The following is a 22667-nucleotide window of genomic DNA, read 5'->3' as shown; positions in this document are numbered from 1 at the left end:
AGCTCTGGAGGCTGCCACTCTCCGCGTGAAGGATGCAGAGAAAAACAGGACAGACCCACCGGATTCTCGCGGGGATTAAAGATGATGAGCAGAAAGTGCTTGGCTTAGAACTCGGCTGGAATCCAGCCACTGGTGTCTGAGGCTATGTTGAAACTGGCCCTGAACTTGACTCTTAGACCTGTTAAAAGTCCCTGTGTCGGCATTTCTAACTGTGGTTATTAATAATAAAGTTTTCCTCCCCTCCTCTCCCTCCACACACGGATTTACTGAGATTTCCTCCAGGACTGGGAAGAACGAAACGAAGTAGAGGCACTGAGGAGCTATGGTGGGCGTTTGAGCGGAGGCAAAGCCGGTGCAGGGCGCCGGGCGGCCGGGGCTGCCCCAGGGGAAGCCCCGGAGGAATCCTGGCCAGGGAGCGGCTGGTCCGCGGCTCGGCCTCCGATTGGCTGTCGGCCGAGTCACCTGCCCTGGGGGGGGCCAGGAGGTTGGAGGCTGGAGGCAGGAGGCGGGACCTGGCCCCGCCTGAGGGCCGCGGGAGGGCCGGCATGAAGGGGGCCTGGCGGTGGGCCCCGCTGCTCCTGGGCCTGCTGCAGTCCGCTTCAGGTAAGGGCGCGGCGCGGGCCGCGGGGTGGGCGCGGGGCCGCGGGGCGCTCCAGCCAGGATGCACCCACCTTCGGACCCAGAACTCCGGGGAGGGAGGGCCGCGGGGCCGCAGTCTGTACGCAGTGACTGGTGTTGGGTGCTGCGAATCGGCCGGTGCCCATCCACCACCAGGTTTCTTCTTCCAAGAACTGAACAGACCTGGGTCTTTGAAATTCCTTTCCGGGAATAAACTGATTCAGTTTCCTAATGCCAGTTCAGCTTCAGATGAACAGGAAAAGAGACGGTGGCAGTTCAAAAGTCAGCTGCATTTATATAAAGTGCTTCTTAAAGTTTCCTAAAAGCGCTGTCCCCTGCGTAAATACCATACTTGACCCTCCCCAGTTAGGAGAAGTCAGGCAGAAGTGCCCTTCCTCCCCTTCCCTCGGCTGGGGGTTTCAGAAGTTCCCTGGGTCCCGAGGATTAGGCGCTCCAGCTCAGCCTGTGCCCTGCTGTTCTAACAAGCCTCATTTCTGCTGAGCCTCACTGGTAAATAAGGTGACAGGGTACAGAATACCTTGGGAAAGGACCCAACCTCCAAGCCCCAACCAATCCAGGGGGAAAGTCGGCCCCAGAAAGCTCCAGGATCTCTCCCTAGTCTTAGACTAGTAATTTAAGAGCTAGAAGGCCCCTGGGAAATAATCTAATACTAATGTTAAAAGCCAACTTTTCTTTGAGCGTCTTTGCCCTGGGCACCCCATTATTCTAGTTATGTATCACAACCCAGCCTTCCTATGAGGTAGATATTATATTCTCCCTGTTCAGTTGGGGAAACTGAGGCTCAGAGTAGTTAAGGGAATTTCCCAGGAGAGAAGGCATTGGTGAGACACGTAGAACACAGAAGCCAGGCTGAAGCCAGCATGGCCAGCTTTGGCTGTGGAGCGGGCAGCTGACTCAGGGCGGCCCGTTCACCCAGGCCAGCTCAGGGATGCCCAGCCCCTGGTGCCTTCACAGCAGCAAGTGTTACTGCAGCTGATGAGGGACAGTGTACCTGTGCGGGGGGAGGGGAGGCGGGGGTTCTCTGTCCCCCTTTCTCGCTGTCAACCTCAATGGTTTTCCTGTCTGGACCTAGCTGTACTTACACCAGAGAGATATTTAATGTACTCGACACAAACTGTGGGGTGAAGGTTTAGGGTGAAGCACAGCTGGGTTCAGTTTTACATCCTGGCTGCCACACACACTGGTTGTGAAGCCTCAGCAAATTATTTACCGTCTGTCTCTGAGCCTGGTGCCCTCCATGGAAGGGGAATGATGCTTATCCCATACGATGGTTTGTCCTGGGGATTGAATGAGATTTTGTGTGTAAAGTGTCACCCTGGTGCTTGGCACCGTTCGAAGGCTCAAGAGACAGTAACTACTCTAGTTGCTGTTTCTCCACGGTGGCCAAGCTCAGATTTGAGGCCTGTCCTGCCCAAAGGATGGTTTATAAGCCACTTGTAGACAGATTTTGGCCTCCTGCCTGCCACCTGCTAGACAGTCTAGAAGCTGGGAGCACTGTCAGCATTAACATCCTGGTGATCCATTTCCAGCTGGAGCACACAGCTGGGTGGGGAGGAAGCAGGCACCATAATTGAGTCTTAAAGGTCAGGGGTGGGGAGCCAAACTGAGAGCCATCAGCAAACCAGCCCCTCCCTCCCTGATACTGTCTGTCACCTGTATGGATTTCCATCATAGCCCATGTGACACTTCGAGACACTGAATTCTCTGTAGGCCCATGAGTTTCTAAAGGACAGGAATGGAGTTGTAGTCCACTTTGTGACCTCTGGCAAGACAGTGACCAATAGATGTCCTTGACCAATAGTGATCCATAGATGTTGGAAGAATCGGGCTGAACAGGCCCCATGAGAACCTGGGGGAGGAAGTGTGATTTCAGTTCTGATCTACGCCTTATTAGCTGAGAGGACCTCAGTTTCCTCATCTGTAATGTGATGTTCATAGATAGTACCTGCCTCCTAGGGAGGTGGGGAGAATTGAGAGAGAAAATGCAGGTAACGTGCTTCACAGAGTGCCTGGCACGTAGCTTGGACACAGTGCACATTAGCAGCTGTTATTATCAGCATCAGCATCACCACTACGTCTGAAAGATGTCAGGGAACACTCCCTGGAGGAAGTGACGTTTGAGTCAAGTCTGTGCAAGATGAGATAGTGAATACCAGGCAGGCAAAGACACCTGGGTTCAAAGGCACACAAAAGAATGCAGTGGTTTGAGATGGGCAACAAGCAAGATTGGCTGCAGCCTGGTGAGTCAGTGGGGGAGGTGTCAGGAAGAGGTTGACAAGGTGGCCCAGCCAGGCCAAGCTGGGCAGGGCCTTACGTACCTTGACAAGGAACATGGACTTTATTCTGAGGACACGGGGAAGGCAGAAACTGGGCAGTTGTGTAATCAGATGCATATTTCCGAAGATGAGGGTTAGCGGTGAGAAGGAGGAGGTGCCAAAGAAGGAAATAGGGGCCAGTTAGAGGTGGTGAGGGAGTCATTGAGACAGTGACATCTAAGCAGAGATGTGAAGGAGTGAGCTAGATGGATATCCAGGGAGAGAGCAGTCTAGGCAGAGGAAACAGTCCAGAAATGGGAGCGAGCCCAGCAAGCTCTGGGAACAGGAACCGGCCAGCGTGGCTGGAGCAGACGGAGCAAGGGGAGTCGTGGGTGGGATTGGGTAGGGTCTTGTGGGTGATTGGAAAGCCTTTGGATTTTATGTTGAGTGAAATAGAACCATTAGAAGTTTAAAGCAGAAGAGTGACATTATCTGACTTTCATTTTAACCCTTGCTGCTATGTGGAGAATGGATTGTGGGGACAAGGTTGGAATCAGGGAGACCAGTTAGGAGGCCTTTGAAATAGTCCAGGTTATCACAATATCCATGCATTCACTCAACGGATTTTTGCTGTGCACCTACTACGTGCTAGGGACCATTGCAGGCAGGCTCTGGGGACACAGCTGAAAACAAGACAGAGCCTCTGCTCCTTGAGACCCTCAGGGATGTTCCCTCCTGGAGTCCAGGGATCTATTAGATGGTTCCTGTTCTGCAGCATTCTGCCGGAACACTCAGGGGCCAGAGTGGGCCGGTCCTCTCATGACTCAGATGGGCCACTGAGGAAGGGGAAGGGGCTGCAGTACAGCCGGTCAGTGGCACAGCCGTGACTGGAATCCTGACCCTCTGGTTTCCAGCCTACATCATGTCCCCTATGCTTCAGCCACACCAGGAAACTCCTGGTCCTTAAACTCAGCAAGCACCTGACTGTCTGCCATGCAGCTCCTCAGCTTGGAATGGCCCATGTCAAGACCAGTCAGGAGCTGCAGGCTTCGTGACCTCTTTCTCCCCCGCAGGGAAGCCTGTTCTGGCCCCTCCGCAGAACGTGACGCTGCTCTCCCGGAACTTCAGTGTCTACCTGACGTGGCTCCCTGGGCCTGGCAACCCCCAGGACGTGACCTATTTTGTGGCCTATCAAAGGTGGAGAGGTGCCTCCGGGTTGGTGGGTGGGGAGACTGAGGAGGTGGGCAGGGGCTGGAGGGACTTCTCTGGAATAGCTGCATCCAGTGTGAGCAGCTCTCACTGGTTCCCTGTGTCCTACAGGAGCCAGCACAGGACACGTAGTGGGAGAGGGAGTTTGATAAAGGTCTGGAGATGGGGATGATGTTGAATGGAAAATAGTGAATGCACAGGTGATGGGCCTGCCAAGGATGGGGTGGATCTTTGAGAAAAGTCAGAGCAGGACTTGGATGGAGCTGCGAGGGCCCAATGGTGGAATTCTCTAAGGCCCGGATGGGGTGCTCAGCATTCCAGGGGATATGGGAGGCAAGTGTATCTCTTGCAGAGCTGTGGTAGGCGTCGCTCGCTGATCACCCTTTTTCCTACGGAGCCTGCACAGAGCCCTGGGTCCTTCTCAGCTTGGCAGCCCAGGCAGCCATTGCTGATCCAGAAGAATCTGAAAATGAAAGCAGATTGGCCATCTTTGCCCACAGTGGGAAGTCATCTAAAGAGCTTTCGTAAGAGAGTAAGCTGAGAAAAGCAAATAGGAGGATTAATCTAGACTTGGTAAGAAGGAGGAAGCAGGAGGGAAAAGGGACTGCCTGGTACTCGAGACCAACCCTGTGCCAGCCTCAGTACTGCGAGCCTTGCATGAATATTTCCCCTCTTCCTCCCAGTATCACCAGGCAGGCACTGCATTTCCCCCACTTTAGAGGTGAGGAAACTGAGCTCAGAGGTGCCATGACTTGCCCAAGGAAGCCAGTGATGGAATCAGAAGAAAAACCTAAGTCTGTTCTGACCCCAAAGCTTGTGCTCTTCCTGTTAATATACGGACTCTCCAAATGTAGCATCCAGATGTGAGTGTTGGGGGCCTGACTGGGCAGCGGACAGACTGTGAGAGAGCTGTCAAAAGAAAGTACAGTATAGAACTGTATCAGGAGGCAGAAAACATCTAACATGTCCAGTGTGTTTGCTGTTTGCACTGTGTCCATAACATGAAACGTATTTAATCTCACACCGCCCCGTGAGAAAGGGTTCGGTAACCCCACTCTGCAGTTGAGGGGATTGAAGCACCAAGAGTGTGTTTTGCTCATTCACAGCTGAGAATAGTGGAGATGGGATAAACTGACTAAAGAGTCGAAAGCCCAACCTCTGGATCTTTATGATAGTTTCCTTCCCCTTTATACTTTTTCAACACCAGTGAGGATTCCAAAGCAGTGATATTCTAATTGTATTATTTTTCCATTTATCGGTTGGAATTATTTTATAAAGAGATGCTTCCTCTCATGTAGTATTTGATATTCAACGGTACTATTCAAATAAGCAAGATAGAATAAACACTTGGTTTTTTTTTTTTTCCTTTAATATACCAGTTTTCAAAAAAGTGAGTTGGTTCCCTCTTGTGTCCCAAAATTGATTGACTTCTTTTTTTCTCTTGTATTTCTCTCTCTTTTTTTTTTTAATGGACGTACTGAGGATTTAACCCAGGACCTCGTGCATACTAAGCATGCTCCCTATCACGGAGCTACACCCAGCCCCTGACTTGTCGTTTTATTATCATTATGATCTCAAGTACTTATACCCGATGGTTTCAATTCACTGCAATGTATTCTACTCATTGAACCTTGAATTGTCTCATCTTTGGTCAGTGAAAGTCTCTTCATGTTGGCTCCTGGGTCCTTTTAACTTGACCCTAGTAAGTCTTGCTATCTTTATTGCTATCTGTTATGAAGACATGTTCCAGATTCATTTGCATGATTCCTGACCTAAAACCCGAAACCAGCCGTTCTTCCATTTGGTGGGAAGTGGTTTTAAAGAACATAGTCTGTGTGCTACCTGTGCTGATCACTACTTAGCCATTGCTTTTACATCTTTTCAGGGAACAGAGTTGGGGTGATGTATATAATAATCCCATCTCTGTTCTTGGCTTCTACCGAGATGACTGATTAAATCTGGGAGCTTCACCCATGATCTCTTTATAAAATCATTTTCCAACCACAACCTTGGTATTCTCTCCAAAACATGCTCTCTCATGTTTTGTAATAGGTATAGGCTGAGAATTTTCCAGATCTTCAAGTTCTTTTTCCTTTTTATTTAAGAATTCCTTCTATTTGTCTCTCCTCTCTCGTTTTATTGTAAGCAGTAGAGAGAAACCAGGTCACATCTTTAACACACTACTCAGAAATCTCCTCAGCTAAGTATCCAAGTTCATCGCTTTTCACTTCTAATTTTCCATGACACTCTAAAGTATAATCAGCGAAGTTCTTTGTACTTTATAACAAGGATCATTCTTCCAGTTTCCAGTAAGATGCTCCTCCTTTCCATATGAGATCGCCCTGGAATCACCTTTAACATGTATATTCCTACCAACAGTCATTTCAAGGTAATTCTAGCTTTTTATAACATAAACCTCAAAAGTCTTTCAGCCTCTACCCATTAGCCAGCTGCAAAGCCACTAACTTATTTTTAGATATTTGTTACAGTAGCACCCCACTATGGTACTAAAATCTGTATTCGTTTGCTAGGGCTGCCGTAACGAAATACCACACATTGGGGTCTTAAACAACAGAAATGTATTTCTCACCATTCCAGAGGCTGGAAGTCCAAGATCAAGGTGTCAGCAGGTTTGCTGTCTCCCGAGGCCTCTCATAGGAGATGGTCGTCTTCCCTCTGTGTTCTCTCCCGGTCTTTTGTTTGTGTGAGAGCATCCCTGGTGCCCTTTCCTCTTCTTATAACACCAGTGCTATTGGCTGAGGGCTCCCCACTGTTGTGACCGCATTTAATCTTAATTACTTCTTTGAAGGCCCTATCTCCAAATACAGTCACATTGAGGGGTTAGGGGCTCAGCATATGAATTAAAGGGGTGCACAACTTAGTAATACTGATAAACTGGATTTCGCCAAATTTAAAACTTTTATTCTCAAAAAAAGAGCCTGAAGAAAATGAAAAAGCCAGCCACTGAGAAAAAAATATATTCACAGTATTTACACTTGTATATAAGACTTGTATCCAAAATAGATTAAGAACCCCTACATCTTAATAATAAGAAGACAGGGCAGGGGGTGGGAAGGGACAGACTTGGATTTCAAAATCTATAGATACTGACAGGCATATGCAGAACAGGCAAACAAGATTATACTGTATAGCACAGGGAAATATATACAAGATCTTGTGGTAGCTCACAGAGAAAAAAATGTGACAATGAATATATTATGTATGTTCATGTATAACTGAAAAATTGTGCTCTACACTGGAATTTGACACAGCATTGTAAAATGACTGTAACTCAATTAAAAAAAGTTTAAAAAAATTAGAAGATAAATCACCCAAAAAGATTTGAATAGTCACTTCACAAAAGAAGATATACAAATGGACAATAAGCATATGAAAATATGTTCACCATTATCAGTCACTAGGGAAATGCAGAGTAAAGCTACAATGAAATACTGCTACACGCTCACTAGAATGGTTAAAATTAAAAGGTCTGACAATACTAAGTGTAGACAAATGTGTGGAGTAACTCTCATGCAATTGGCCCTTCATATTCAGGGGTTCTGCATCCATGGACTCAACCAACCATGGGTCAAAAAAAAATATTTGTTTTAATCCAGAAAGTTCCAAAATGCCAAATGTGAGTTTGCCACACAAAGACAACTATTTATGTAGCATTTACATTGTATTTACAACTATTTATATAACATTTTAGTATTATAAGTAATCTAGAGATGATTTAAAGTATATAGGAGAATGTGAATAGGTTATATGCAAATACTAGACCATCTTATATACGAGAATTTAACATCCACAGATTTCAATACCAAAAAGGGGGTCCTAGAGCCAGTCCCCCATGGATACTGACTATACATGGTTGGTGGGAACTACAGTGGTACAGTCAGTTTGGAGAACAGCTTAACAGTTTCTTGTAAAGTTACATATTCATGGGGGAAGGATAAATTAGGAGTTTGGGATTAACATAGACACAGTACTATATATAAAATAGATAAACAACAAGGACCTACTGTATAACACTGGGAACTGTATTCAATATCTTTTAATAACCTAAAAAGAAAAAGTTACACATTTAGTTACCAAGTTTCCCAGATTCAACCCCTAGATCTTTAGTCAAGAGATATGAAAACATATGTCCGTACAAAGACTTGTACATGAACTTTCATAGCAGCTTAATTCATAATAGCCCTGTTGTGGACTGAATTGTGTCCCCTCTATAGTCACTCACGTGCTGAAGCCCTAGCACTCATGTGACTGAATTAGGAGATAGGGCCTTTAAAGTGGTATTAAGATTAAATGTGGTGCTAAGGGTGGAGCCCTGATGCAGTAGGACTGGTCTCTATGAGAGGGGAAGGAACACCAGGGATGCTCTTGCACAGGAAAAAAGGCCATGTAAGAACACAGTAAGGAGGTGACCATCTCCTGAGAGAGGCCTCAGGAGACAGCAAACCTGCTAACTCCACGATCTTGGACTTCCAGCCTCCAGAATGGTGAGAAATACATTTTCCATTGCTTCAGCCCCCTAGTCTGGCATTTTGTCACGGCAGCCCTGGCAGACTAACACAACAGGTTTCTTTTCTTTTGTAGTAAAGGCTCTTGTTGTCCTAAGAACTACTTGCCTGACTCGAGGTCACAAAGATCCCCTTCTGTGCTTTCTTCTGGAAGTTGTCTAATTTCAGCATGTATGTTTCAGTTCTCTTTTATTGTGAAAACTTTCTCTCTTTTCATTTTCTGTTTCTTTTAAGGCATTATCTGTTGTTTTGATTTGCTCTACGTTTCTTCTAATTGATTCCTCATTTCTGAAATGTGGTTGTTTTCTTTTTTTAATCTGATTCTTTCCCTTGTTCTGTTACCTTCTTTCTGGGTTTCTCTGATTCTGGTTTGTGTTGTTCTTTCATGTCTTGTATCATTTTAAAATGTCCTTTAGCCCAGTTGGAAGTAGCAGTTCACAGATTTGATCTGTTTGTGGATGTGTTTTTAGCATGCGTTTTCTGACTGCTTCATTCAGTCAATTGCTTAGCTTATTAATTTCTATTCTTCCTTATTTTCTGTTATAAATATTTATAGCTATACGTGTCCCTCTAAGTATTACTGAACTGCACCTCAAATCTTTATTTGCATTATTTTCATCATCATTCAGTTTTAGAGACTTCCCTAATTCTTTCTTTGATCCATGAGTCATTTTAAAACACTTAAAAATGTTCAAACTTTCTTTAGTTCTCTTTTTTTGTTAATGATTTTTAACTGGATTATTTGCAGTCAGAGGGAGTAGTTTGAGAGATACTGATTCTTTGAAATTTCTTGAGAATTGCTTTATATTTGTTAATATCTGTTAATATTTTGTCTATAGTATCTGTGTGGCTAAACCCATTTTTTGTTTTTTCTGTTTATGTCCATTAGATCAACTCTGATAATTATGTAGTTCGTTTTTTAACATATTGACTAATTTTTTTTGTTTGTTTAACTGTCAATTACTGAGTGAGGTGTATTAAAAATTTCTCATTGTAATTGTGGATTTTCTAATCCTTCCTGTAGTTTTGTGTTTTTTGGCTGAATAGAGTTTGAAGCTACTTAGCAGGCAGGTATAAGTTAGAATTTTTATATCTTCCTGGTAAGTGGAACCATTTACTGTTGTGTACTGATTCTTTTCATCTTTAGTAATGCTTTGAATTTTGAAGTCTCTATTTTGTCTCATATTACCAGTTCCTTTTTTTGTTAAAGTTCACATGCTCTAACACCAGCAAGAAACAAAACGGGGGAATTCTTCCCTCAAATCTGTTCTCTTTGCCTACGCACATCTCAGCCTTTTCCTTTCGCCCATTGCTCAGTCTCAAAGCCCAGGAAGAGTCCCCAGTTCTCCTTTGCCTCACATTCCACATCCAATCCATCAGCAAGTCTTATCAGCTTTGCCTCCAAAATATACCCTCCATCCAACCTCATCTTGCCATCTCTACCACCATTCTCTCTTGGAGTACTGCTGCGCCTCCTAGCTGGCTTATCAGAGTGATACTTTAAAAACATAAACTGGATAACCTCAGTCCCTCTATTCAGAACCTTCTGGCGGCTTCCTATCACACTTGGAATAAAATCCCAACTCCTTACCAAGATGGCGAGACCCTGCCTGCTCTGCCCACCCCCTCCACCCTCAGCTCCAGTCTGTCCATCTTCTGCCTCCTTGTCCACTGGCCACCCTGGCCTTGCTTTTTTCTGGACGGATCAAGCCTCTTCCCATCGCAGGGCTTTTACTTTTGCTGTCCTTCCCCCAGGCCTTTTCCTGGCTCCTTCTCGTCATCGCAGCCTCAGCTTCAACACTCCCTTCCTGGCCTTTCCTGAGCTGCCTTTGGAAAGCAGTCACCCCACGTTACCCTGTTATCACTGCACTTACCAGCCCCTGGATCTATCTTGTTGACATGATGATTGTCTCACATCCCCTCCCACCAGCACGGAAATTCCTAAGGGCAGGACTTTATCTGTCATGTATCACTAATTCCCCAAGAACATGCCCGGCAAGCAGGTCCCATCTCTGGATCTCAGTGTTCTCAGGAGGTTGGAGTCATGAACCCGTGTGTTCCCCTCTGACATCTGCACAGCACCCAGCATGGTGCCCGACATACAGCAGGTGGTCCATAAGTGCCTGAACAAATACACATGTGGAAAATGGTTACTAGTCTTAACAACAGCAGCCACCACAATGGCCCTGTGGGGAGGCGTGACAGATGAGGAGACGGACGCTTAGGGTGGTGACTTTGTAAGGTTCCAGAGCTCATGAGGGGCAGAGCCAGGATTCCCACCCTCATCTGTCACCACAGGCCCTGAGCTCCTAACTGGATTGTTCTCATTCTGTTTCAGCCAGTGATTGGCTAGCTGAACAGATGAGTGGATGGACGGTCAGGTGGGACAGAGGGACGAGTGATCACATGTTCTCCAAGTTTCCTCACACCAAGAGGGTGACTCCATGTCCTGCTCTCTCCTGTCTCCTCCCTCAGCTCTGCAACCCCCAAACGGTGGCGAAGAGTGGATAAGTGTGCAGGGATCAAAGAGCTGGTGTGTTCTCTGATGTGCCTGGAAAAACAGGACCTGTGCAACAAGTTCAAGGGGCGCGTGCAAGCGGTTTCTCCCAGCACCCGGTCCCCCTGGGTGGAGTCGAATTCCATAGATTACCTTTTTGAAGGTAGGTGAGGGACCTGTGGGAGGCTCTCTGTCCAGGAGCTGGGCTCAGTGCGGCTGCTGTCCTAGTCACCTGTCTCCCACCTCCCCAAAGCAGTGGGCAGCCCGCCATGGGCCCTGGCAGCCCGACTTCATGGCAGGGAGTGAGAGGAGGTGACCAGCACCAGCAATTCAGTGTGTGCCTCCTGCTAATGTGGTCCGTTACCTTTTATTGAGCACAACCTTGGTCGTGAACTACACAAGGCGCTTTATGTGCTCATACCTACTTTTTTATGTTCAGTCTCTCTCTTTGAGAAATAAAAAAAAAATGTAAAGTAATTTCTGTACATTGTAGAAATTTGTGGGGAAAAGAAGACGAAATAGAAAAGATACATTCCCTATGCTTATGGCATCAGAAGTCACCAGTGTTCACACTGAGCCAGGAGAGCACTTTTTTTCCCACGATATATTTTATTTCTAATCTTCACAAGAAGCCTGTGAGGTTTGTTTTCATCAACCCGTTTTTTTAAAAATAAGCAAAACAAAACTCATCGAGGTTAAGGAACTTGCCAGCTAGTAAGTGGTGGAGATGGGCGTGAAATGGCTCTTTCTGATCATAGACAAGGCACTGGATCAGGTCAAGAGTGAGATGGGGTGGTAAGAAGGGAAGGATAAATACTCAGACAATCGCTGGGCAGAGGGTATAGCCCCGTAGCACAGCACATGCTCAGCAGGCACGAGATCCTGGGTTCAGTCCCCAGTACCTCCACTAAAAAAAAAAAAAAAAAAAAAAATACTCAGACAATAGCCTCATGGAGCTGAGATCTGTAACTTGTTGTCCAGGCTGCTGAGGACAAAATAGGGCTTGAAGGAAGGGGAAGAAGGAATTGAAATAAGGATGGGGCAGGAAAAAATGGCAGAGAAGAAAGAAGGGATGATTTGGATGGGAGGAAGCTGACTGGGTAGATGGATAGAAAGAGGAAAAGGATGGATGGGGAAGCAGAAAGGAAGTATGGAGAGGATGGAAGGGGAGTGATGATGAGATGAGTGGGAAGGAAGGAGACTAGATGGAGGGATAAATGCTTACAAGGTAAGAAGCAAGTATGGATGGAGAGGTGGAGGATAGGAATGAAAGCAGATGATGGATCAGTGAGTAGAGAGCATAGAAGGAAGGCTGGCTGCCTGGGAAGGAAAGGAAGGGTGAGAGGGGAGGAGAGGCAAAGGATAAAGGAAAAACAAGATGGAAAGAGGTCTGGAAAGAAAAGAATGTATGGATGGGAAGCATGGAGGAGTAGAAACAAAAACATAGGCTGATTGGCTAGATAAAAGGAAGGAAGAAAGTATAAATGAATAGGAAGAAAGGATGGATAGGAAGGAAGGGATGTCGGTTGGAAAGAAAGGAAGGCAGGATGATTAAGAAGAAGGAAGGACCATTTAGAAATATGAGTGAATGGGAAGGGAAAGGATGGATAGATGGATGTAAAGGAAAAGAAAGAAGGGAAGGCAGGCAGAAAGACTGTCTGGCTGGAAGGATGATGGATGAACCACTGCAGTGGTTGCATGGATAGCAATAAGAACTAGAACAGTAGGGAAAGATGCAGAGACCAGGTTACTTTTTTTTTTTATTAATTCTTTTTACCTTCTCCTCCTTGAAGCTCTTCTGATTCCCCTACAGCACACTTCAAGTCCCAGTGACCTTTCTTCTGCTGCCCTCAAATGTGGCCCTGGTCACTTTCTTTCCTGAATTTCAGTAGTTTGCATATTTCATTTTCCCCTAATTTCTTCCAACTCCTGGAGGTCAAGGCTTGTGGAGGCCTCATCTCCCATTCCTTTCAGCTCCCTGCCCAGGGCTGAATACATATCAGTGTCCAGTAGATATTTCCTGAACACATAAGTAGTGGTATCTAGGGGAAGCCACATGTTTTCCCTGAGCAGAAATGCAGGGTAGGGATGACCAGTGTGGTCAGAGCTCATGCAGGCTGGTAATCAGGGAGGGCTGTATGGAAAAAGTGGCATTTCAGCTGGACCTTGAACAGTGGTGTATTAATTTTCTCTTATTGCTTTATTCCTTGCCTCCTGCATCTTCAAACCATCAGTCACACCTAGATGACCTTGAACAGACTGTCAGTAGAAATATGGACATTAAAGACTGCCAGTGAGGGCTCACAAGGAAGTGAGTAGCATCCTAGAGAAAACCTAAATCTCCTTCAAGAATACTTAAATCACCCTGAACAGACTGTTAGTAGAATTATGGATGTTAAAGGCACTGCCTCAAAGAAGGAAGTGAGGAATGTGTTGTTGAAAATTTGAGGAAGGGAGAAGTTGACACAACACTGTAAACTGACTATAACTTAATTGAAAAAAAAAAAAAGAAAGAAAATTTGAGGAACGAGAATGCCTCTTACATACTGGCAAAAAGATTAGCAGAATTGTCCTGCAGGTTTATGGAAAGCAGAACTTGTAAATGGTGAATTTGGATATTTAATCAAGGTGATTTCCAAGTAAAATACTGGTCTATTCTTGGTAATTATAGCAAAACACAAGGAGAAAGAGAGAGAGAAATTGAAAACAGAGCCTAAACAAAAAGGAACCAGGACTTTAAAATTTGGGAAATTCTCAACCTATCCGGATGGCCAGAGAGATTAAAATGAAAAAATTGCTTCCAAGAGTGTGAAGGAGAGAAGTAGCCAAGTGGGTGGTTGTACAGCCATTTACTAAGACCCCAGAAAGATCAAAAATGTTCAGTCAAAAAATGGCTCTTTGAAGCGGATTTAAGGGTGTGACTCAGTTTCCCTCAGTCAAATCGAGGGGCCTCTTGAAAGCTAACGTGGCACCCCTCAACCAGCTCGGCAAAAGCCAAAAATCGAGAGGGGCTTATTTCAGAACAATTTGTGGAACTAGCGTCTGTCTAATGGAGTGGGTCCCCGTGACATCCACAGGAGACCCATGAAATTCTTGAGAATTTTATATCAGCAGAAACACTGCCAGCTTGGACAAAAAGGGACAGAGAGAATATGAAATGAAAGAAGGCTGTTACCCATCCCCCCGTCCCAGTTTTCACTGGAAAGAAGCAGACTGGTAAAACGACCTAGCTTGCAAGTAGCTGCTACCTTCCGTGAAAAGGAAGGATGATTCAGAGGGTGGGACCAAGAGCCCAGAGAGCAGTGCTGAGAGCCAAGAAGTACTTCCCAGACCTTAACATCTAATGGAGTTCACCTGGCAACATTTCAAAACTGCTTTCGCCCAGTGATTCCTTTTTACCTTCTATTTCTCCCTGTTTGAACCAGAATGTCTAAAACGATTATCCTGTGCCTTTGCCACCATCTCATGTTGGGAGCAGATAACGTGTACTTTCTTTTCACTGGCCCACAAGTGGATGGCAGTTGTGCCCCAGGAGTCACACTGAATGGATTGTACCCAGAGTCTCACCTGAACCTGGTGTAGATACTTCAGGTGATGGGATTTTGGAATTTGAGTTGATGCTGTAATGGGATGAGACCTTGGGGGACCTTGGGATGGGGTGAATGGATGTTGCAGTTGGGAGGGACGTGAATCTGGGGGAGTCCGGACCATGATAGGCAGAATGACTCCCCTAAAGATGTTCATGCCCTAATCCCTGGAACCTCTGAATATGTTAGGTGTTTCTATTACATGGCAAAAGGATTTTAATTAAGTTTATGGACCTTAAAATAGCGAGATTATCTTGGATTATCTAAATGGGCCCAGTCTAATCCCATGAACCCTTAAAAGCAGAGAACTCACTCCAGCTGGAAGCAGAAGAGATGTTGAAGAAGGGAAAGTCAGAGAGATTTGAAGTGAGAAGGATTCAGCCATGGTGTTCCTCACTGGAAGATGAGGGGCAATGTGATTGGAAATGTAGATGCTTTCAGGAGCTGAGAGAGGCTCCCAGCCAACAACCAGCATGGAAACAGATCTCTGCCTGACAACCACAAGGAACTGAATTCTGTGGACAACCTGAATGAGCCTGGAAGTGAAGTCTCCCCCAGACGTTCCAGTAAGAGTCCAGGCCAGCTGACACCTTGATTTCCAACCTGTGAGACTAAGAGTTGAGGACCCCATCGAGCCGACCCAGACTCTAACCTACAGAACTGTGAGATAATAAATCTGTGTTGTTTTAAGCCACGTGTTATGGCAGCAATAGAAAACTTACACAAATGAGCAGGATTCTGCCAGATCAATGATGTGTGAAGGGCCGCCAGGTGGAAGGGACGGCAGGAGTCACTGTCTCTGGGCTGGGTGAGAAGCAGGCCTGCCTGGGGGCAGGCGGATGGATGCTCTGTGGCCCCAGATGGTACTGACAGGTCCTTTCTGTTTCTGTCAGTGGAGCCGGCCCCGCCTGTCCTGGTACTCACCCAGACAGAGGAGATCCTGAGTGTCAATGCCACATACCGGCTACCCCACTGTGTGCCCCCACCGGATCTGAACTATGAGGTGGATTTCTGGAAGGAGGGGACCAGGAACAAGGTGAGAAGCCCCTTTCACACCCCCAGGCTGGGTTCCCTTCCTTACTTCCCAGCAAACCCCAGTGCTCCTCACCCTCCCAGCCTATTCCCTGAATGCCTCCTCCAGGAAGCCTTCCCCACATACCTCTCACTCCTGACAGTCACCCGCTGACTTTGCACAGTGTGACTGGCCTGTGCCCCACCTCTGCCCCTCTCCACCCCACCTCTGCCCCTCTCCACCTGAGAGGCCAAGTTCAGGGCATCTTGCCCCTGCACATAACAGGTAGTAATAGCACAGTGGTTTTCTATCTTTTTCTTTTACTTATGAAAACTTCTTTTTTAAAAAATAAAATCTGATTGAAGTATGATGGGCTCCAGAAGACCTACTTGCCAAGCCACCAGATTCATCAGAAAAACACTAGAATACGCTAATAAGTTCTGGGAAGACAACCGGAAGTACCCAGAGATGATCGCAAATAACTCTGGGGTATTTCCAATTTCAGACTTGTTCTGTGTATGCATGTGCACATGTCTGTATATATTTATTTGTGGCAGGGGTTGGCAAACTTTTTCTGTAATTGGCCAGATAGTAAATATTTCTGGCTTTGCGGGCCATACAGTCTGTCACATGTATTCAACTCCATCTGTAACATGAAAGGAGCCCTAAGTAAGTAAGTAGGTGAACAGGCGTAGCTGTGTTCCAGTAAAACTCTCTTTTCAAAAACAGGTGGGGCTGTAGTCTACTGACCCCTGTTCTTATTCATTCCTTCTTTTACTGAACCAAGGCTCACACACCTGACTTCCTGCACACTCTGGCTCCCAGGGATGTAGATCTTCATCTGATGTGGTCCCTGCCTTTAAGAACCTCACAGATACTTTCAAACACTCCAGTAGAAATATAATGCAAGCCACAATGTGTAATTTTAAATGTTACACATTAAAGGAAGTAAAAGGAAGCAGGGGAATTTAATTTTCAAAATGGATTTTATTTCATCCAATAGAACATTATCATCTCAACATATAATTCCCTGTAAAAATTATTGATCTGTTTTACATTCATTTTTCACTTAGTCTTTGAAAGCCAGTGCATATTTTACACTTAGAGCACATCTCGATTTGTCCCAGCCGCCCTTCAAATGCTCAGTAACCACATGTGGACAGTGGCTACTCTGCTGGACAGGCAGCCCTAGAGTTCTCTGTGTCGGTAGTGGCTGAATGACCACTCCCACCTCCCCTGCAATTGATGGGGAGGACCTGAGGGTAGGAAGCCTGAGGAATCTGCCCCTGAAAGTGAGGACCAGAGGGCCCTGGTGGGGTGTGCATGGGACTGACCCCGAGTAGCACGGCTACTTTTGACCCCAGACCATCTCTACGTCAAGACTCAGTGGAAGAGAGTTGGGAAGTTCTCCCTTAATGTTTAAACCTGAATGCAAGAAAAGAAGATGTGGGAATCACAGCTGTGTCCCGCCTGCCAACCCCACCCTGTCCTGGTTGTACAGGGCAGTCCCCACAGCAGGTCTACCCACCTCTGCTTCTCTCTCCGAACAGACCCGATTTCCAGTCACTCCCCATGGCCAGCCAGTCCAGATTCCCCTCCAGCCAGCCACCAGCGGACACCACTGCCTCAGCGCCAGAACCATCTACACCTTTGGTGACCCTAAATACAGCGAGTTCTCCGAGCCTACTTGCTTCTTCCTGGAGGCCCCAGGTGAGTGCAGAGTGGTACAGAAGTGGGGACTTCTCCACAGGCCCTTAGGATCCTCATAATATGGTAGTGAAGACCACAAGTCTAGAAACAGACTCACCTCAATTAAAATCCCAGCTCGCCCCACTTGCTGTGTGTCTTTGAGCAGCTTACATAACCTCTCTGAACCTTGGCTTCCACAGTATATAGGATGGGTTCTTTCTTATGAGTATTAAATAGGATAATGTATGTGAAGCCCTCAGCACATATGCAGTTGATAGATAGGACCCCCTGTTTCTCCAGTTGTTATTATTTTTTTCTTCCTAGGCTCCAACTGGGCATTCCTGGTGCTCCTACCACTTCTGCTGCCACTGCTGGTGGTGGTTGCCACAGGGTGTGTGATCTGGAAGAGCTTCAAGGGGAACCCCTGGTTTCAGCGTGCAAAGATGCCACAGGCCCTGGTATGGCAAATCTGGGGGTGTGCAACAGAGAAGGAGGGTTGTTGAAGAGTAAGGAAGTGAAGCTAGACTTAGAGGTAGTTCAGATAGAATATTGAGATTGTCCTGACTGTAAAACATCTATCTTCCTGTCTAAATTTTCACCATTAGTAATTCATTCCTTTGGCACCAAATTAAAATAGTAAATATGCCTGGGAGGGACACATGCCTTAAGTCCCTTTTTAAAATAACTTCATCTCTGCTAAGGATTTGTTAGGTGCTGAGAGCAGAGCCCCCAGCCTTGGGACTCAGGAGAGATACCCAGAGGGGAGGCGAGGAGGATGGCACCAAAAGGGGACATCTTAAAAGGGTCCCAGCACTTATTTCATAATCTAACCGAGGGTGAGTCTTGCCTCGGCAGACCCTGGAACTTCCTCGCCAGTCTGCTAGCTCACTCGCTTAGAACCTGGGAGCCAGCTGGGACAGGGGATGCCTGGAGAGGTCGGAGGTGTCAGACTTGTTCACATGAAGGCCAGGAAAGGGAGGCTGGGCCATAGGAGGCTCAGTGGGCCCTCAGGTCAAGTGGAAGCTTTAAGGATGGACTCTGAGTGTCCCTGCCACACGAGAGTGTTTGCAACATTCCCGGCTCCGGGACCTGCAGGGAACTCCCACTCACTGCAGGACCACCTCTGTGTTAGATGCGTCTGCATCTTGCCCTATCCCTCCACCTTCCCATTATGTGAAAAGTCACCAGCTCGACCTCTGCAGTGGGCACCTGCAACCTGGGGCTTTCTCTGGCCTCTGGGGTCCACTCTGCCCCTGCACACGACAGGCTGCAAGTGCCGGGGAATTCGCGCCGCCATAGTGCTTCCACTCCTCACCCAACAGTGCTCTGAGGCGCACATGCTGCAGTGGCTCCGAGTCCCCAGCAGGGCTAAGCTCCAGCTGCCCTAGGGGGTCACTTGCCTGATTACACCCACTATCGGCTGCTCTCCCTTGCTGCCACTTCCTGGGATTGCTTCCCAAAGAAACTACTTACATTTGTCTCGGGGGCTATTTCCAGGGGAGCCCAAATCAGAACAGCCATGCTTCAGGAAAGGCTGAATTTTCTTCTCTCCCTTCCCCAAATTAGGATTTCTCTGGACACAGACACCCCGAGGCAACATTTCAACCCAGTGGCCCAGAGTGCCTGCATGACTTGATCCTCTGTCCCCAGAAGGACCTGACTGGAAGAGTCAGGCTGACCCCTAGAGTCAGGGCCCCTGCCACCGTCCAGGCAAGATCAGAGAAGGACAGTGCCAAGGAGGAGCAGGACCACAAGGAGGACACGGACAAGGAGGACACAGACGACGATGTCAGCTTCCAGCCCTACATCGAAACGCCCCTCTTCTTGGGTGGGGAGCACCAGATTCCAGGACACACTGGACCTCCTCTGGTCCAGGTCGAAGTCTCCTCTGCTTGTGATTCCTCAGACAGAAGCTGGGCCAGCACTGCAGGCTCCTCCCCCTGGGACGAGGCTGGGTCCTCTGGCTATTTGACCAAGAAGGGGCCAGGCCAAGGGCCTCTCCCATCATCTGAGTTCCCTGAGGATTCGAGCTCCCTGGAAGAGCCCCTGAAAGACGACCTCTCCTCCTGGGCGAGCTGGGGCTTATCATCAGGGCTGAATCTGGTCCCCAGAGAGCCCCTAGTTTCTCTTCGGACACTGACCTTCTGCTGGGACAGCAGCCCTGAGGAAGAGGAGGAGGAGGAAGATGAGGAGGAAGAAGATGGAAGGGAATCAGAAAGCGAGGACAGCCGAGCCAGCACCTGGGCAGCTGAGAGCCTCCGGAGGGCCGAGACCAGAGGTCAGACACTGGGGCATTACTTGGCCAGGTGAGCTGCCCCTGGCTTCTTGGTGCTGCCAAGCTTCCTGGGGACTCAAGAAGCCCCCTAGACTTGAAAGCCTGAGAGCATCATTGCTGGGGCAGCAGGGAGTTCTTGCAGCCCTTTGGGGAACCCCAGCTGGAGGCTGTCTGCTAGGTTAAGCAGCCAGAAGCCCCCTTGTCCTGTGACCTGCCAGCTTTGGGCTGATTGCCAAGAAGTGTAGAGCTGAGGATGGGCTGAAGTCAGAGGTTGGTTGGGTGTCAGATCACCCCCACTGTCCCGGGGGTGACAAGCCAGTTGGAAAAATCATCCCTGGACAACATGAAGCAGGTGAGGTCAGGCCACAGTGGACGCTGAAGGCTGATACCATAAGGGCCCATCTGGATTTGGAGGAGGGGAGGAAATCTGGAGGCACACCTGGTATAGCAGAGTCTTACACCCTTCTCCAGCACCCACTGGGCTCCCTCCTCCCTGAGTCTCAGCATCCTGATTTATAAGCCCCCTACGGTGGGCCTCGGTGAAGAAAAACCCAGTTGGCTGAGGGTGTTGGAGAGGATGTGGGAGGGCGTCATCATTCAAATCCCAGTCCTGAGTCACATGTTGCACAGTTTTTGATATCAGACAGACCTGGGTCCAAATCCCAGCGCTGCCCTTTACTGGTTGTGTGGCCTTGGGGGAGACACCTTCCTTCTCTACCTGAGTTTCCATGTTTGCAGGTACCACCTGGGGCAAGGGGAGGGTTTCCACAGAGATGTGTGTAGCGCCATGCCTGCCACACCACTGGCACATGTCACCTGGTGGCTGGTAGGTCTCTCCATCCACCCAGGCTCTGAGGGGACCACCTGTGACCCTAAACTCAGAGCGACTGGAAGCGTCCACCTGTCAGCTTCTCACTTCTGGTCTGCCTCCTGCCCTCGCTGCCCCCGCCTCCTGGTCAGGACACTGAACTCTCAGAGCCAGAGCCCAGCCAAGGGGGACCCTGGTCCCTCTCCCTTTTCCCAGCAAAGCAAGAACTAACGGTCCACCTTCCAGGGCGTCTGATTAACTCGTGAGGCTGGGCCTGTGATCCCCATCTTAGCACTGTAGACCCTTCGGTTGAACATTGTGTTTGTCAAGGAGTCCCATTTCCCCTTCCAGGAGTGAGAAACCAGTGTCTCCTGGAAACAAGTGACTGTCCTTCCCTGGGGGTCGTGATCGATGTTCTCAAACAACTGCTTTGTTAACCTACACCCAACAGTATGTGGATGAGCATAGCTGAATTTTCCCCCACTAGACCAAGCTTTCTGTGAGCTTTGTGACCAGGGATCGGAACAGTCAGTCCTTGGCTCTATGACCTGGGGTCTGCCGCTTAACCTGCCAGGACTTAACGCTTTTCCATTTGTGTAAAAAGCATCTTCATAGCCATTTTAGCCACAGGGCTGTGTTGTTTTGAAGCCAACATGAGGATACAGCATAAAGGGAAAGATCTGGAAAAGCTTCTCCAGGGCATTTGGTCTAGCGGTTCCCAAGCAGTGCTCTCAAAAAGGCCCCAGGCTTCACGGGAGGAGTCTCAATTTAGGGGGGAGCCATGGGCTGTCGGATGCCCCCGGTTCACCCAGAGCAGCCTCGCTGTGGCCTGACTCCCCAGCGGCCTCCCCCGTGACGTTGTGCTTAGGAGTTCCCACTGCTAAAGAAAAAGTGAGCAAACCCCTTTTGAAACTGAACACCTGCCTTTTGTTTCAAATGAAGGAGCTGAAATGCTGACTTACTGCGTATGTCCCTAAAGGTGAGATCTTTGGTCTCACCAGCTGGGCCAGCCCCTGTCCCCTCGGCCATGTCAACACAGTGCCGAGTTCTCAGCAAGGATTTCCAAGGGGCACTAGGCTGGCAAAGGGCCTTCACCACCGCTGGGACTCAGGCACATGACAGCACACACCCGTGCATACACTTTGCGTTTCTGCAAGGGTCTGCCTGCAGTGAGGCTTGTTCCACATACATCACTGAGGGCAGAAGAGGAAGAACAAACTGAAACCATGGAGCTGGAGAAGGCTGTGGCTCAGGGCCAGTTTCCAGGAAAATGCCCTTACCCAGACCAAGCCTAATGTCCTTTCTGGAACCAGCCAAGTTGCTTCAAGGAGGTAATTCCAAATAACTAACAGCTATCAGCTCTATTGTCTTCGGCTTGTGTGAAGGAACCACCTTATCTCTATTTGGAAACCTTGTGAGGTTTTTTAAAGCATTTTTCCAAAGTTTAATTTCTCACATAGGCGGGGCTTTCTATTAATTCTAAATTCCAGCTTCTTTATAGTCATTAAGTTATAAATAAAAAACTGTGGGAAACATTAGGAAAGAGCATGCCAATCAGTAGAATCATTTGTCAGGTGTGCTCAGCACTTAACTGTTTACAAAGCCCTTTCCCGTCCCCAGCAGCCAGGAACTAGCACCAGCTCCAGGGCCACGCTTGAAGGGCATCAGGGGAGAGCGGGTGACACCCTAGATGAAAGCCACATTACAGTTCCTCAGGGTACTGAGAAGCCTGCATATTGTTCTTGGATATTTATATTTATTTCTAATTTTATTTTATGTTTATACCATATTTAAATAATTTTCTAATGCTTGTTGGAACCTACCTTAAACCATTTTTAATAAAGAGCTCTATTTTTAGAGAAAAAAAAAAGGCAGAATTGAATGGAAAAGTGTGTGCTCTCGTTTCTCAAAGGCGTCTCACCACTCATCTCACTGTTAAGACTAGAAGGCTCTTGGGTTGGGTCCCCAAAAGCAGACCCAGAAACAATTGCGGGGTACAAAGCAGCACAGCGATTCCAGAAAGTATTGCTAGGAAAGTGGGACGAGAGGGAGGGGAGGCAGCCAGTCCAGGGGCATAATCAAACAGGTCATCGCTCTGGGCCACTGGGACTCAGTCCTCCTGGGGAGCTTTGGGAGTTCAGCGTTGGACCCTCCAGATTTGTTCCCGCGC

At 47.7% G+C, this 22667-nt stretch overlaps 1 protein-coding gene across 5 annotated transcripts; it reads left to right on the top strand.

The window, feature by feature from the left end:
* The first annotated feature begins 281 nt into the window (after window positions 1-281).
* IFNLR1 (interferon lambda receptor 1) lies at window positions 282-22379 on the top strand. 5 transcript variants are annotated; one of them, XM_032495478.1, is made up of 7 exons: window positions 282-603; window positions 3968-4091; window positions 11105-11289; window positions 15607-15749; window positions 17276-17435; window positions 17739-17872; window positions 18981-22379. In XM_032495478.1, the coding sequence occupies exons 1-7, from the start codon at window positions 546-548 to the stop codon at window positions 19722-19724; spliced, it is 1548 nt and encodes a 515-aa protein (XP_032351369.1). In that variant the 5' UTR covers window positions 282-545; the 3' UTR covers window positions 19725-22379. The 5 variants fall into 5 exon arrangements, with proteins under 5 accessions (XP_032351369.1, XP_032351370.1, XP_032351368.1 ...); XM_032495479.1 differs by lacking the exon at window positions 3968-4091 and having other exon boundaries at window positions 502-603; XM_032495477.1 differs by lacking the exon at window positions 282-603 and having other exon boundaries at window positions 3308-4099.
* The last annotated feature ends 288 nt before the right edge of the window (window positions 22380-22667 follow it).

This window comes from Camelus ferus, chromosome 13, assembly GCF_009834535.1.
Source record: "Camelus ferus isolate YT-003-E chromosome 13, BCGSAC_Cfer_1.0, whole genome shotgun sequence".
Taxonomy (NCBI): Eukaryota; Metazoa; Chordata; class Mammalia; order Artiodactyla; family Camelidae; genus Camelus; species Camelus ferus.
This window is presented reverse-complemented; position numbering and strand designations above follow the sequence as displayed.

Excerpts from the sequence above, each read along its gene's own strand:
- IFNLR1 (XM_032495477.1), top strand. The coding sequence starts at position 3,888 with ATGCAGCTCCTCAGCTTGGAATGGCCCATGTCAAGACCAGTCAGGAGC. Across the intron at positions 11,290-15,606 it reads CATAGATTACCTTTTTGAAG|TGGAGCCGGCCCCGCCTGTC; the intron begins GTAGGTGAGGGA and ends TGTTTCTGTCAG. Across the intron at positions 17,873-18,980 it reads CAAAGATGCCACAGGCCCTG|GATTTCTCTGGACACAGACA; the intron begins GTATGGCAAATC and ends TCCCCAAATTAG.